Source organism: Herpailurus yagouaroundi, unplaced genomic scaffold (assembly GCF_014898765.1).
Source record: "Herpailurus yagouaroundi ecotype Mexico unplaced genomic scaffold, PumYag 77, whole genome shotgun sequence".
NCBI classification, from domain to species: Eukaryota; Metazoa; Chordata; class Mammalia; order Carnivora; family Felidae; genus Herpailurus; species Herpailurus yagouaroundi.
Genome location: NW_024412388.1, coordinates 72,133,082 through 72,149,136, shown reverse-complemented (window position 1 = coordinate 72,149,136; position 16,055 = coordinate 72,133,082). Strand labels below are relative to the sequence as shown.

The following is a 16,055-nucleotide window of genomic DNA, read 5'->3' as shown; positions in this document are numbered from 1 at the left end:
GATAGATAGATAGATAGCCCTGATAGATAGATAGATAGATAGATAGACAGACAGACACATAGAGAGATAGGTAAATGATAGAAAAAGAAAGAAAGAAAAGAAAGAAGGAAAGAAAGAAAAGAAGAAAGATACAAAGAAAAATATAGCTAGATAGATACATACTTATGTACATACATAGAAAGATAGATTGATACACAGATACATAGAAAGATAGGCAGGTAGATACATAGATAGATTAGGTAGGTATGTAGAAAGAATGATACATAGATAAAAAGATACATAGAAAGAGAAAAAAGAAGAAAGGAGGAAATAGATACATAGATACGTAGAAATACACACAGATAGAAAGATACATAGATAATGGAAAGAAAGATGGAAAGGAAGGAAGAAAGAAAAAGTCTGTCTTCGGTTCCAGTTAAGTTGTTTTCTTATCTACTCATTAGATGTTATCACAAGATAATTTAAGCTTCTTCACTATAAAACGGCTGAAAGTAAATGTAAGTGCTAGGTGCTAGGTACCGTTGCAGCAAGCACTGGGCATAAGTGATCTCACCTGATTTCCTGACAGCCCATGAGGCAGGCCCAGCTGCTCCCCCTACTGCAGTGGAGGCGGCTAAAGCTCAGCACGCCTCGATAATTCAGTCAGTGAATTGCACTTACTCGCTGCCTATGCCCTTAACGCACAGGATGAGCTGTTTGCCCTCAGACACTCTTGCCGTTGTTGCTCACGCCCTTGCATTACTAAATCCATACACACTTGGTCTTTTTGTTAGATGCCTTTTCTGCAGAGGTGTCGCTGTGGAGTGCTCCGATTTATAATCCCCTCTGAGCACACCACTGAAGTTCACCTGCCCTCCGTCCCATTCCCTTGTCCCATGGCCCTTCTCAGTCTACTTTTTGAGCTCATCTCTTCATAATGCCCCACCTTGCTGCCCCCCCCCCCCCCCTCCCCGTCCTTCCTAGTTGTGTTTTCCTCTGTGGTCTCTCTCAGTGGCTATGTTCACACCCGTGGCTTTAGCTGCCACCAAGTTTTCCTCTCTCGTCACGAATGTCCAGACTGAGCTCAGCTCACCAAGACAGAAAAACCGGAGTCATTCCTGGATGGTCCTTCTCTCTTCTTGCTTAGGTCCCTCTGGAGACCAGGTTGACTCTTGGTCTCTCACAGCTCTGTGCCTTCTCCTCTCCCTCAGCCCTTCACAGGTTCTAACTTGGATTATTCAGTAGTCTTCTCATGTTGTGCCAGTGCTCTCCATTTATTCATAAACACACTGAGGCATTAAGAAAGCACAGACACTGTAGTGTTGAACAAACACATACAGTCCCCACTTCCTAGAGTCAATCATTTAGTGGGGAAGGTAGGCATCAAATGATACACAACAAGAAGCACTATGAATGCGTGCTGTTGTTTGCCTGGGACTGTTCCAAGTGCTTTCATATATGAGCTTGTTTAATCTTCACAACAGCCCTATGATGTAGAGTTTTTTTTTTTTTATTATTCTACCTATTTTGGGGGTGGGCAGTGACAAAGGATGAGGACCCTGAAGGACCTTCCCCAAGGCTTCACAGCCTCTGAGTGCAGAGCTGAGGTTCAGAGCCAGCTCATCAGGCTCCAGAGACCGTGTCTTTCCTTTTTTGCACTGTCCCTGTGTTCCTTGCTGTGTGTGCCATCTTAGAAGACATCGTTACGGGTTCAGTGGCCATCACACAAAGAAGAATGAAAGGAGCTATGAGTATGTATACTTGTGGAGAGTGCTGTGAGAATATAGGAGGGGCTAATAAAGATGGGAATTTAGGGAATTCTCTTCCCTAAATATTTAATCTGAAACCCAAGGCTGAAAAAGAATAATTTGACTCGTATGGTGTGCTCCAGGCAGAGGGATCAGCACTTGAGAAGTCCCTGAGGCAAGAGGGCCAGCAAATCTGGTAGGAGCAGGGACAGAGGAAGAACAGTGTCGCATCAAGGTAGAGAAGGTGGGGGAGAGCACCGAGGGGCAGGTGACGAAGCTGCAGGCATGGGCAGGGGGCCAGGCATTTGGAATGCTACCATCAGGTCTCCGAGAAGCAGAGGTTACAGGTACATCTTCCTCCAGTACATTCCCCCATGCTACTGTGTAGTCTGCGACCACAGTTTGATTACTGCTGTGATTCCATTCCAAGAGGTGGTTTTCTCCATGTGCAGAAGAACTGGGACAGTACATAGTACACAGTAAGGTCAAGAAACAGAAGGGGGGATTCTGGGGGCACCTGGTTGGCTCAGTCAGTGTAGTGCCCAACTTTGGCTCAGGTCATGATCTCACACACAGTTCGTGAGTTCAAGCCCCATGCCGGGCTCTGTGTTGACAGCTCAGAGCCTGGAGCCTGCTTTGGATTCTGTGTCTCCCTCTCTTTGTGCCCCTCCTCCACTTGCACTCTGTTTCTTTCTCTCTCTCTCTCAAAAGCAAATGCACATTAAAAAAGAAAGGAAATGGGGATTCTGAGGAGCAGTGTTTTGAATTGTTCCTTCATTAACGGAAAATTGGATATTTGTGTTTTTATGAAAAAGAACCAGTTTTGCCTCTGTTGAATAGAGCCCAAATGGACCACCTTCTGTTGAGTTCTATTCTATAGGAAATATTTTTAGTACATTTAGCAAAGAGTTTATGTTTTTAAATGTATAACTTAACATCAGAGAATGTTTTACCCTATTTAAAGACTTCTAAATGAATGCAGTGTGATTTGTTTCTGATATTTAAGCATTTATCATTTGAACTTTTCAGACTGCCATTTTGTTTGAGAATTATTGCCAAGTAAGGTGTGTTTAACATTTGAATTCTGTTTTTGTTCCTCAGTTCAGAAAAACACCCAGTACGTGCTGGCGTTTGATGCATTTGTCATTGTGATATGCTTGGCATCTCTTATTCTGTGCACAAGATCCATTGTTCTAGCTCTAAGGTTACGAAAGGTAAGTGTGTGTTCAAATGTTCTCTCTCCCTTCTAGGCCTCCATCCTGTTTGTTCAGACAGTGGACAGTTGATGTTGGGTCATCCTGCCCTTTTTGGAGCTCTTGACTAAATTAGATTCCTTTGAACGATTGTCCCCCTACAAGGCATTAATCAACCTGAGGTGTGCAGGGTGGGTAAGGCTCCTGGCATGTCAGGTGGGATCAGATAATTATCCTGCTTAAAACTGAGCTGCTAAGCATAGGTGCACAGTGGTGAACTCTGAGGCTTTTGAATGTTTCCAGAATAAACAAGACCCTCTTAAATTCAGGCGTGATCTTAAGAACAGAGTAATAGCATGTGTGGGTTTCATCTTTTGTCTTCAAATCAGAGTTCCTTTTGACAGGGAGGCATGGTAAATGGGTTATAATGAAGCACAGAATACTTTTTTCTATTTTTAAAAATAGTTTATTCTCTCCTGAGTTTCATTTTACCTTTTTACCCTCAGAGTTCTTGTGAATACATACTTCAGCTCCCCACAAATCTTATTCTGTCTTGTTGTATGTGTGTAAATGCAGACTGGGGTCAGGGGTAATACAGGAAGTCATCACTTGTGGATACCATCCGTGGAGCAAGAAAATAGTGTACGATCTATTTTTCTTACTCTTTTTTTAAAAATGTTTCTTTATTTTTGAGAGAGAGAGAGAGAGAAATGAACAGGGGAGGGGCAAAGAGAGAGGGAGACACAGAATCTGAAGAAGGCTCCAGGCTCTGAGCTGTCAGCCCAAGCCTGATGTGGGGCTTGAACTCATGAACTGTGAGATCACGACCTGAGCCAAAGTTGGGCACTGAACCAACTGAGCCACCTGGGCACCCCTATTTTTCTTACTCTTGGCCTTTGTCAACTTATTTTGTAAATAATCTGCTTCTCTTACCTGTCCCCCAAGCCTCTTGATAATCTCCATCGGAGGTCATGGTCCTGGGTCTGCCGAAGTTAGGGGGCACCATTGGGAGTCATGATTGACTCCCACCATTGGGACTACACACTCTGGAACCAGGCTGCCCAGACCCAAATCCTGCCTAGCCTTCCCATGCCTCAGTTTCTTCTTCTGAAAATAGACCGGATTCGTAGGGGAGTCAGATTGAATGAGTTGATAACGTGTAAAATATTGAGAATGTACTATGCGGTAGCAATTATGACAAGAGTCTCTTGGTGTTAGAACATAAGCATTTGATGTTTGAGTTAACTTAGCAGGTACTAGAATGCTTACTTACTTTTAGCTGCAATAGATTATGGGGGAAAGTGGGCCGTAATCCCCACCCTCAAAGAGGATCTGTCAGGTTGGGAAAGGTAATGCCATATCATTTTACAGGCGAGAGCACTGTTTTGCGCTTGTCTTCTCCTTCCAGAGGGCAGTGTGGTTTGTAAGAAATGCTTTTTAAAATGTTTGCCGCAGAGATTTCTCAATTTCTTCCTGGAGAAGTACAAGCGACACGTGTGTAACGCCGACCAGTGGGAGTTCATCAATGGATGGTATATCCTGGTGATTATCAGCGACCTAATGACAATAATTGGATCCATATTAAAAATGGAAATTAAAGCAAAGGTGAGGGCAACCCATTTTAATGTTCTGCTGTTTCTTTTCTTCTGGGGGACCCCCGGCACGTTGAGATATAAAATCCTTATGGAGACTACTTTGAGTCTGATGTTTCCTCTTTTCTCACATCCATAAAACCATCTCACATCAGATGCCTGGGTTATTTCCTCTGACTTGATTCCTCATTAAGGGAAACTAAGGAAACTGTTGTTCTGTGAAAGACGATATCCCTAGGAATATCCCCCAGGAAACTCAGCATCTTCACAATAGGAACAGAAAATTGGCTGTTTGGGTGGGCTTCATTTTTCTTTTTTCTTTTTTAAGTTGCAGAAGAAGCAGCTGGCCCATGAACCAATCATGGCAAGAGCCAGTGGCGACTATCCATGACTGATGGGTGCGCTTGGAGGGGAGTGAGGACAGGAATACTGAGTGACCACTAGGCACCTGACACCTTCTTGTTGTTAGTTGATTTAATCCCATGACGACATCTTGACCCCCCCCCCCCCCTTCATCTGGCTCTTCTCCCCTCCTTACTGTCAGTCAGCAGATGCTGACCACCTGAAGTGCCTCCCTCCTCTCCACCCTGACTACTCTGGCTTCCTTCACGATATCTTCCTCTCAGGCCTATACTACTATAGCATATTCCTTTTTTTTTTTTTTTTTTAATGTTTATTTATTTATTTGGAGGTGGGGAGGGGCAGAGAGAGGAGCGGGAGAGGATCCCAAGCGGGCCTCGCACTGTCAGCACGGAGCCTGACGGGGGTCGCGAACTCAAGAACTGTGAGATCATGACGTGATCTGAAATCAAAAGTTGGATGCTCAACCAACTGAGCCACCCAGGCACCCCACAACAGTCTTCTCATTGGTTTTCCTGCCTTCCTCCTTATATTCCTCAGATCCATCCACCCCACTGTCAAACTAATTTGTCCAGAAGTGTCTAAATCCTCTCTGCCTCTCAGGGCCCCAACTGGGATGCAGTGTCCTCCTTTCAGCATGGTGTCTGGGGAACCCATCATCTCGCTCTGCCTCCCTCCCTGTCTTAGGTCTCCCGGACCCATCAGTGGTCGTCTCTGGGACATCCTGCTGGCTCTTGGCCTGTGCCTCTGTTCAGCCTTTGTCCATTGACCTGCAGTGTCCTCTCTCAACCTGCCCTCCAGGCCCAGCTCCATTCTGGAGTCACCCTCTGGAGAGCCCTGTGTGACATGCCAGGCATTGTGGCTCTCTTTGCACTTAGTATATTAAATTAGAACTGTGTTTGTGTGTTTGTCTCCTCAATTAGACTTAAAAGCCCTTGAGAGAAAGAACTGGGTTAGCAAATCATGTTGGAGCTTTCTTTCAAAAATAGGCGAATGGTATTGTTTGATATTTCACAAACACCATTACTTTATACTCTTTAATGCCTAGGTCAGTAGTAAAGGCAGTTACTATTTCCAGATACTGTTTGAACAAAAACTCAGTTCAACCAACTCAAATACTAAAAGGAAATGAGAAACACATTTGGAATTGTCCTCTTCTTCGGTTTACGGGCTCTTAGTATCACATATAGAGAGGCAGTCAGTCCATTCTTTTCCAGTCAGTTTAAAGTGAGGTTAATACCCTGAACGGAGTGGAGTGTTTTACTCATGTCTATTTTTTTCATTCTTTAGAATCTCACCAATTACGACCTGTGCAGCATTTTGCTCGGAACGTCTACGCTCTTTGTCTGGGTTGGCGTCATCAGATACCTGGGTTACTTCCAAGCATATAATGTAAGGATGTGGCATCGGGTAGGGCACTAGGATTGAGACTCATTCCTTCTTTGGGTGCCAGTCAGCTACTTTTAAATTCCCTCCTGTTGGTTTTTATTTCAGGTGCTCATTTTAACGATGCAAGCCTCACTGCCCAAAGTTCTTCGCTTCTGTGCTTGTGCTGGTATGATCTACTTGGGCTACACGTTCTGTGGCTGGATTGTTTTAGGACCTTATCACGACAAGGTGTGTAGCACTAATCCTTGCTTCTATGAATTAAGCACTTGGGACTCTTACAAGTGGGTCCCAGCACTGCCCTGCTTTCTACCCAGCACTGGCACGTACCCTCGACCTCAGTGAGACCTGTCTTTGCATTGGCTTTCTTTCCCTTTCCAGGATACTGAATATTTCCAGGATATCAAAGCAAGCACTATAACTGTAACTAGAGAGTGCATTTCCCTTGTCTGGGCTTCAGGAGGCACATATTAACCCAGCTGACCATCAAATGAGAAATATTTGGACGTGAGGTCACTACAGTAAAAATGAAAAGTAAATGAGGAAAGTTATTACAATATCCTTCTAACTTAAAGCAGTAAGGTTTTCGTCCAGATTCATTGAGGAGAATGAAGGTGGACAAAGACTGCCCAGAATGACCCTGTTAGGTTTATGATTAAAATGATAACACATCTTGTCTTTGTAGGTGGTTTTGATTAAAGTGTTCTCTTTGTGCCTTATTAAAGATCAGTATCTGAATTCTAAACTAACACTGGGCTTCACTCAGTAGCAGCAGCATCGTAGGGACATCAAAGTTATGTTCAGATGTTCTTTTAGAACAGTACATTTGATAGATGCCTCAGGAAATGAAATTAGGTATGCCTTGATTTCATACCAAAATAAGTAAGAGGAATCATTGCATCTTATAGTTTTTCTTCCATGGGTCTCTGGCAGTTGGAACAACAGAAACAACACAATGAAAAATAATAGGCAGCTATTACTTGATGCTTGTATGTCAGGTACTGTGCTAAGCATTTCTGTCTCCTCTTGTTTGGTCTCTACAGCCCAGGCTACAGGTTTCTTGGCTTAGTGCAGAGGATTGTGTTAAAGCGTATAGAACAGCTCAGCCTTCAGTTTTGACCTTGGTAGTCGCATGAAACAAAACATATGATCAAATCTGGTTCGCCAACTACTCACAAAAAGCGAGCGGTCCACAAAGCGCCAACTTCCTGTGTTAGCATACTAATGTAAATCCTAGCAACTTGACACACAGGCAAGCTTTCTCCTCTTTAAGTGTTACATTTAATATGTCCAGGGAGAATGACTGTTTTCCCTTTGGAGAAACTGTGTAATTAACAAAGTGACAATCCCTGGGTTAATAGTAAATCTTGATAATATTATTGCTCTTCCAATTCCATGCCACTGCTTTAAAGGTGACTCATGAGTAAAAATCGTAGTTTAATACAATCTCTCAGATCTGGAGTACTTACTATTTAGCGCTCAGGAAAATGTACGTTTCTCTTTCTCACTTACGTCCTGCTCTGAATGCTTATCAACATTCTTGTCACTAGGGGGCAGTGTTGTACTGTGCGGAATAAATACTGAGCCTAAGAATTTCTGCTTCAATTCACTGGTTTCAAGGCCTCAGGATGAGTGGTTCTTTCTCCTTTGCCCTCCATTTCCTCTACCCCATCATTACTCTGGAAGATGCTTAGATAATGTTGCTTGGATTTTACTAAAATAGCTACCATTCCCAAGCATTATATGTTAGATAGATATAGTGCTCAAGTTCTTTACCTCTTGCTGTCAACCCACCCAGCAGCCCTGTAGGGGAAATATTACATTTCTTTTACCTAAAATCAGGATCTTAAGATGTTAGATAGTTTTCCCGAGGTTACACAGCTAGTAAATGGCAGATAGGATTCACATCCAGGTTTGTGTGACCCCAATCCACCTGCTTTGACCAATGCCCTGTAGGGCTTTTCTTGGTATTCTCTAAAACAGATCATTACAAAAGAGCATTTGGTTTGACCCAGGAATAGATCAACTGTGAGAGGAGAGCTACTTAATCAGTCTTACTTCCCTCAATGTGTCAAGATTACCTTGAAGAGAATGATGTTATTTGTTTTGTGAGTCTGAGTGTGTTTTCCTATGTTTGGTTCTGTCCTTTTAAAGAATCCAGGTGAGAGTGGGATTCTCTGGACTAGCACTGTTCAGTAAAAATATGAGAGCTCCAAATGAGAGCCACATGTGTATTTCCAAATTTCCTAGTAACCACAGTAAAAAAAAAAAAAAAAAAAAAAAAAAAAAAAACCACAAAACAGATGAATTGATTTTAATTATATATTTAATCCAATATATGCCAGAGATTACTTTAGCATGTACTCAATATAAAACATTGAGATATTTTATACTCCTTTTTTTTTTTTTTTCTATACTTTGAAATCTGGTGTGTATTTTATCCTGACAGCACATCTCAGTTTGGACCAACTGTATATCAGGTGCTCGGTGGTCACATGTAGCTAATGTCTGCCATATTGTACCTTGCACCTCTTGACTTGTATCTCCCTGTTAATGTCTGCTGTCCGTTTCTCCCCCAGAGGACCAGAGGGATGAGGGTTGTCTCTAGGGTTGCATAGCAGGTCTGTTTATGGCATCTATCTTTCATCTCTAGCCAGACTGATACATTGGGGAAACGGATAGTTGCATTAACTCAGTGAAGGCATTAGTCAGTGGAGGGCGAAACCTTCAGTGGTTCTGGAATTTTGCATTTTCCTTCTCTATTTTGCTGCTGCTTCTTTGAATCTGAAGTTCAAAATGTTTACTGCCCTCTGTGCCCCTCCTTCCCCTGCAAATTAATCTAAACGGTCAGAATTTTCAGACTCTGTCAGCATCTCTTGAACAGAAGACCTTGAGAATTACCTGAAGTCTTGAAAAGCTGGGCACCACAACAAGCATTTTCTAGGATTTCTAAAATCCTTGGGTATGGAAGCTAACTCTTCCTTTATTTTTTTATTTATTTATTTATTTTTTAACGTTTATTTATTTTTTGGGGGACAGAGAGAGACAGAGCATGAACAGGGGAGGGGCAGAGAGAGAGGGAGACACAGAATCGGAAACAGGCTCCAGGCTCTGAGCCATCCGCCCAGAGCCTGATGCGGGGCTCGAACTCACAGACCGCAAGATCGTGACCTGGCTGAAGTCGGCCGCTTAACCGACTGCGCCACCCAGGCGCCCCAACTAACTCTTCCTTTAAATGAACAAACCGAACACTGTAAAGAGGAGGTATCAGGAGAACTAGACTTTCACAGGCTCTTTGATTGGCAGCAGGACTTCCATATTCTAGCTTCCTGTTTTCCTGTTAGACATTGGATTTCAGTGGTTCAACTGAAAGAGAGTAGAGACCCAAGTTCTGGCCAATGTTGATTCCAGCACTAATGGACTTTGGCACAGCGCCCTTTCAAAATGTCTGGACACAGAGGACCACAGACTGTTGATGTTTAATAATTGAAGATGAGGTTTGGGAGAACATTATGCTAATGTGGCTCTTGCATTTCCATAGGACTTTTTCACCGTGAAGAATAAATCAGTGTTACATTGCACTGTCCCCATTTTACAAATGAGAAGACCAAGGCACTGAAAAAATGCTGGACTTCACTGATGCCCTGGGTAGAAGTTCGGTAGAACCCATATGACATCTTCAGTCTTTCAAGGCTTCTCCTTTTAGCCAAGCACCTCTCTTATTCAAAACAGCTGTTAGCCAGTTAAATCATTTCACCTGAATGTTGCATGAGGTTCTCAGTACCAGCTCTTAAAGCAATTTTTTATGCCCTTTTCTGTAATAAGCCACTGTAGGTAATGTTTTCATTCGAATGAAAGTTCTCTGCGGCTCAGTCACAAAGTGATCATTTGTGGAACAAGTGCTTGAGTTCACACAGTGGTCTCATAGAACCTGGGGGGGGGGGGAATAACCACTTAATATTTATTAAGTGTCTACTGTGTACCGAACATTGTCAGGTTCTTCTAGACTGAGTTCTTGGAGGGCAATGACTGTGGCTTGTTGCTCTTTGCATTTCCCAGGTCTAGCAGGGTGCATAAAACATGGTAGAGGCTCAGCTAGTTCTCAAAAGAACCAAAGCAATTCCATATAAATGTAGTCCTAGACTGGAAGCACATTAGGATCTTATTCTCCTTACCTTGGATATTATTTAAGTTCATTTCTATGGATTTTGGCCACTGAAACCGAGTGTGGTTCACAGCCACTTCTCCAGGTACAAAATGGCAGGATGTGTACCATTTATTTTATTGGTTCTCCTTTAAATGTTTGGTGGGCTAAAATACATCTCATGCGCATAGAGGAGAGGGAGATACAATGGTTGTGAATAACATTCATATTGAAGCAGATATCATATCTAGGCTGATACTAAGTAACCGCACAAGAGACACAAGAGACTAAGGAATGAATTTGAGAATGTACCCAACAACTATTTGCAGCTTTGGAACCTGAAGCACAGACTGTTACGGGTTCTTGAAACTAAAGAAAGGAATTGACTAGATTCCAAAAGAATTATTAATGGTGCTGGCAGAGTTGTAATTCATGTCTATAGAAACCAGGTTTAATTTCATTGTCTTAAGGATGGTGGTAGGGATGGAAAATATTGACTCTGAGAACTGCCCATCTTACTGTTAGATAATCTGCATATTGTTCAGTGGTTTGCTCAAGTGAATATTCCCTCCAGATCTTTGTGGAGAGCAACTTCAGAGTTTCTCCGAATTGTTGCTGATGCGGTAAAGGCACGGGCATGATCTTTGTTTGGGCTACATTTGTTACTCTCCCTTGGTTACAAGCTTTACCCTTTTACCCTGTGGATTTGGACATGGAGCAGGGAGGTTAGGACATGGTGTGTGTTATCTAGTTGGGACATGGAGAAGTGTATAAAACCAATGAGGAGACAAGCTAGTAATTTACTCCATGGTTCTTACTGATACAGAGAACAGGGAAGGGACTAGAGCAGCCAGCGCAGTCTGTCTGGAAGTAGACTTTGAAATAGCCCTTCAACATTGGCTTAGTGGGATACAGGGATGGGGCTGGGGAGAAGGAGGTGGAGGAGGACATCACGTCAGGTGAAGAGGACACATCCGTGAGGAAAAGAGAAAGAAGTGGGCCTGGCGTGTGGGAGCAGACAGACACAGGATGCTAACATTGACGATGAGGAGAGAGCAAGAGGCCACGTGAAGAAGAAACTTATCCCAACCTTCTTGGTTTGGATTTTTACTTTGCATCCTGACTTTGTATATGATTATTATTTTTTTAATTGAGCAATTTTTTTAAATGTTTATTTATCTTTGAGAGAGAAAGAGCGTGAGCAGGGGAGGGGCAGAGAGACAGAGAATCCCAAGCAGGCTCCAGGCTCTGAGCTGGCAGCACAGAGCCCGACACAGGGCTCGAACTCAAGAACTGCGAGATCATGACCTGAGCCAAAGTCGGATGCCCAACTGACTGAGCCACCCAGGTGCCCCTGGTTTTTTTATGTTTGTTTATTTTTGAGAGGGAAACAGAGCATGAGGGGGGGAGGGGCAGAGAGAGAGGGAGACACAGAATCCGAAACCGGCTCCAGGCTCTGAGCTGGCAGCACAGAGACCAACGCAGGGCTCGAACACGCGAACCATGGGATCATGACCTGAGCTGAAGTCAGATGCTCAACTGACCAAGCGCCCAACTTTGTATATTCTTAAGCAAGCGAAATGACCTGGAGTCTATAGTCTATGAAGCTTGGATTTTACTGAAGTCTGGACTGCAGGATGAGGAGGTTGGAGTAAAGACCACTTGCTTGGAGGTTTTCATAATAATCTGGGTGTAAGTGTTGACATCAGAGTGGATCAGAAAAACATCATAGGCGCACATAGACCTTAGAAGATTGAAGAGAAGGGAAGACTAATCAATTCAACACAGTTTTAAGCATTTGATGGTTTTGGCGTAATTGTTCTTTGGCAGGAGACTGGAGTCATTAACAGAAATAGGGAATTTGGAGGGAAAGGACAATTTCTGGGTTAGGGGGTGGGAGGGTTTACTTTGTGGCATGTGATGTAGTACCTGGACCTCTGAGTCGAGGTGTCCTGCAAACATTCATCAGGGACTGGGCTGTCCCTAGAGCCAAACTGACTCAGTGGACATGTGCCTCTCATGCTAAGGACAGAATTTGGTTCAAAACTCTACACTAACTTGTTCCATCTGTGTTTTTGAAAACCGTATTGTCTTTTGCCTGTTAGGTCATTATTGTTCTTTAGATAGAAGCTTTTACATTCCACTGATGTTTAACCCCCTGGCCCTAGAGATGTTTGTTTATTATGCACCTGCTGTTGTTAGTCACTGTGGCAATAGGTTGTTAACCACTTAAAGCCAGGAGGGCCTGCTGGTGGAATTCCACTCTGCACACGCTCAGCTCCTGGACTCCAGGTGTATGCCTCCAACTAACTGCCTAATATCAGCATTTCTCGCTGGCTCCTCAGACTCGCCTCATCTAAAACTGAGTCCCTTAGGTGTCTCTTCCCAGACTTACTTTCATCTTCGTTTCCTTCTCTTTCCAGTCTCCCCTGGGTTCCTTGCAACCCCCGGCTCCCGCACTCACCTCTCACTGGCCTCCCTGCCCCTAGGCTTATCATCTCATTCTAGGAGATCTTCCGTGGGCTGTGGTTACCTTTAACAAACACAGACCAGCTTGTGTCACTCTTCTGGGTAGAGTATTTTTACTGGTTGCAAGTTGGCCTGTAGGAGTTTGAAGTGTGTAGAGGACCAAAGGTTGCCCTTGCCGCGTGACTCCAGCCACTTCCCAGTAGAGCGCTGTTTTCCCCTATGTCCACTGATAAACGCTCCCCTTTCTCCTCTCATTGGTGAACTACTCAGCCTGCGGGCCATAGTTCTGAGGGCCGCTTTGCTTCCACAGCCCACCCCAGCTCTACCACAGGGCATTGTGTATCTTGGCCTGTCCGCTATTAGCATGGGAGCCCTTCGAAGGCATGAGCTGTGATCCTTCATCTTTTGACACTTTCCCACTGTGGTGATCTTTGTTTTTAACGTGCTATAATTACCTGGACCTGTGGTTGGAAAGGCTACAGTGAAACACTCCGTGTGGCAAAACTTTCTCAAGCCCGTGCCGTGTCCCAGCCACTTCTATCTTGCTGGTTGTAGAGTACACAGTTCCTTCAGAAAGTGGTTTGGCAGACATGCATCACTTAGAACCAATAATAGGAAAAAACATTATGCTAGGACATGTTTATTACATTGTCCTTTATAATAACAAATATTATTGGGATGTCTAGTGACAAGGAAATAGTCAAATTTGACATCCAAGGAATGGCCTGTTACATAAAAAGAATGCTTTCTAAGTGTGAATAACTCAAGAAATGTTAAGTAGAAAAAAAATCAATATCCAAAATTCTTAGATGATGTGACCACAAGTATATAAAAAGTCCAAAGGAAAAAAAAGTGAGAGAAATACTAAGATTGTAAGCGTCGAGGAGAGTTTTGAATAATGTTTTCATATTGTGGTATATTCTAGATGTTTGAAAATGAATTAGTTATTGGATAAAGGGTTGTTATCCAAAATCTATACAGGACTTATCCAACTCAACACCAAAAAAGAAAAAAAAAAAAAAAAAAAACCACCCCAAAAAATTAAGTGAAGAAATGAGATGGGCAGAAGACATGCAGAGACACCTTTCAAAGAAGACATTCAGATGGCTAACAGACACATGAAAAAATGCTCAACATCACTCATCATCAGGGAAATACAAATCAAAACCATGGTGAGATACCACCTCATGCCTGGCAGGATGGCTAAAAGTAACAACTCAGGCAACAACAGATGTGGGCAAGGAGGAGGAACCCTTTTGCACTGTGGGTGGGAATGAAAACTGGTGCAGCTACTCTGGAAAATAGTATGGAGGTTGCTGAAAAAATTAAAAATAGAACTACCCTATGACCCAGCAACTGACTACTGGGTATTTATCTAAAAGATACAAAAATGCTGATTTGAAGGAGCACATGCACCCCAGTGTTTATAGCAGCACTATCAACAATAGCCAAATTATGGAAAGAGTTCACATGTCCCTTGACTGATGAATGGATAAAGATGTGGTATACACACACACACACACACACACACACACACACACATATACAGTAGAACATTACTCAGCAATCAAAAAGAATGAAATCTTTCTATTTGCACAACGTGGATGGAACTAGAGTGCATTATGCTAAGTGAAATAAAACAGAGAAAGACAGATATCATATGATTTCACTCATATGTGGAATTTAAGAACCGAAACAGATGAACATAAGGGAAGGGAAGGAAAAATAAGATAAAAAGAGGGAGGCAAACCATAAGAAACTCTTAAATACAGAGAATAAACTGAGGGTTGATTGGGTTGGGGGGATGGGCTAAATGGGTGAAGGGCATTAAGGAGGACACTTGTTGGGATGAGCACTGGGTGTTGTACGTGAGTGATGAATCACTGGGTTCTACTCCTGAAACCGATACTACAGTGTATGTTAACTAACTTGAACTTAAATAAACAAATTTTAAAAAATAAAATGAATGTCACTTAATGATAGTGACAACAGCATCAGCAAAAGAAGCTAACTAGATGCTTCTCTGCTTTTTTGGATATTCCGTCTTAAAAATTTCTGGTTTCCCCCCCTACAGTTTGAAGATCTGAACACAGTTGCTGAGTGTCTGTTTTCTCTGGTCAATGGTGATGACATGTTTGCGACCTTTGCTCAAATACAGCAGAAGAGCATCTTGGTGTGGCTGTTCAGTCGCCTGTATTTATATTCCTTCATCAGTCTTTTTATATATATGATCCTCAGCCTGTTCATTGCACTTATTACAGATTCTTATGATACCATCAAGGTAAGTAATCTTTGCTGCCAAAAAATGACTACAAATTCTATCTGGATTGGAACATAGGAAAATACTACACTTTTTACTTAAAATAGGACAATAGTATTTTGATTTTGAGACTTTGTGGAAAAGAAACTTTTTAGGTGTTGGAAGTTAATTTTATTTTTTATTTTTATTTTTTTAATGTTTTATTTTTGAGACAGAGAGAGAGAGAGACAGAGTATGTGTGGGGGAGGGGCAGAGAGCGAGGGAGACATAGAATCTGAAGCAGGCTTCAAGCTCTGAGCTGTCAGCACAGAGCCTGATGCAGGGCTTGAACTCACCAACTGTGAAATCATGACCTGAGCCGAAGTCGGATGCTTAACTGACTGAGCCACCCAGGTGCCCCAATTTTATTTTATTTTTTAAAGTTTATTTCCTTATTTGAAGAGAGATACAGAGAGAGTTCAAGTGGGGGAGGGGCACACAGAGGTGGGGACAGAGGATCCGAAGCAGGCTCTGTGCTGACAGCAGAAAGCCCGATGTAGGGCTCAGGCTCATGAACCGTGAGATCATGACCTGAGCCGAAGTCAGAAGCTTAACTGACTGAGCCACCCAGGTGCCCCTGGAAGTTAATTTTAAGTATACATTTAGGGCATTGTCCCTGTTGCCCTGACCAGGGTGGGTGGGTTTAGAAGTATGCTGGAAGAGAGAAAGGAAGTGGGTCGGGATGAGCCGAGCATGGTAAATCACATAGTTGGGCTGTCCGTGTTGGCAATGGCAGGTACAGGTGTACCTGCCTGTTCTGGAACTTGAGCTTTTGAATAAGTTTGAGTGATGAGGGATGACTGCTGTTGTGACAGCCTGTCCAGATATGGACACACTGCTAACACGGCATGACATAACCATGTGTGTGGTGCGAATTTCCTTTAA

General features: G+C 43.0%; 1 protein-coding gene across 7 annotated transcripts in view; it reads left to right on the top strand.

The window, feature by feature from the left end:
- MCOLN2 (mucolipin TRP cation channel 2) overlaps window positions 1-16,055 on the top strand; it is a 57,728-nt gene that overhangs the window by 37,157 nt on the left and 4,516 nt on the right. For 6 of the 7 annotated variants that reach the window (XM_040470807.1, XM_040470809.1, XM_040470810.1 and 3 more), the window contains exons 8-12: window positions 2,829-2,941; window positions 4,376-4,525; window positions 6,163-6,264; window positions 6,367-6,489; window positions 14,946-15,152. In XM_040470807.1, coding sequence (XP_040326741.1) covers window positions 2,829-2,941; window positions 4,376-4,525; window positions 6,163-6,264; window positions 6,367-6,489; window positions 14,946-15,152 — 695 coding nt within the window. The remainder of the gene's footprint in view (window positions 1-2,828; window positions 2,942-4,375; window positions 4,526-6,162; window positions 6,265-6,366; window positions 6,490-14,945; window positions 15,153-16,055) is intronic. The other variant, XM_040470813.1, reaches the window with a different exon arrangement.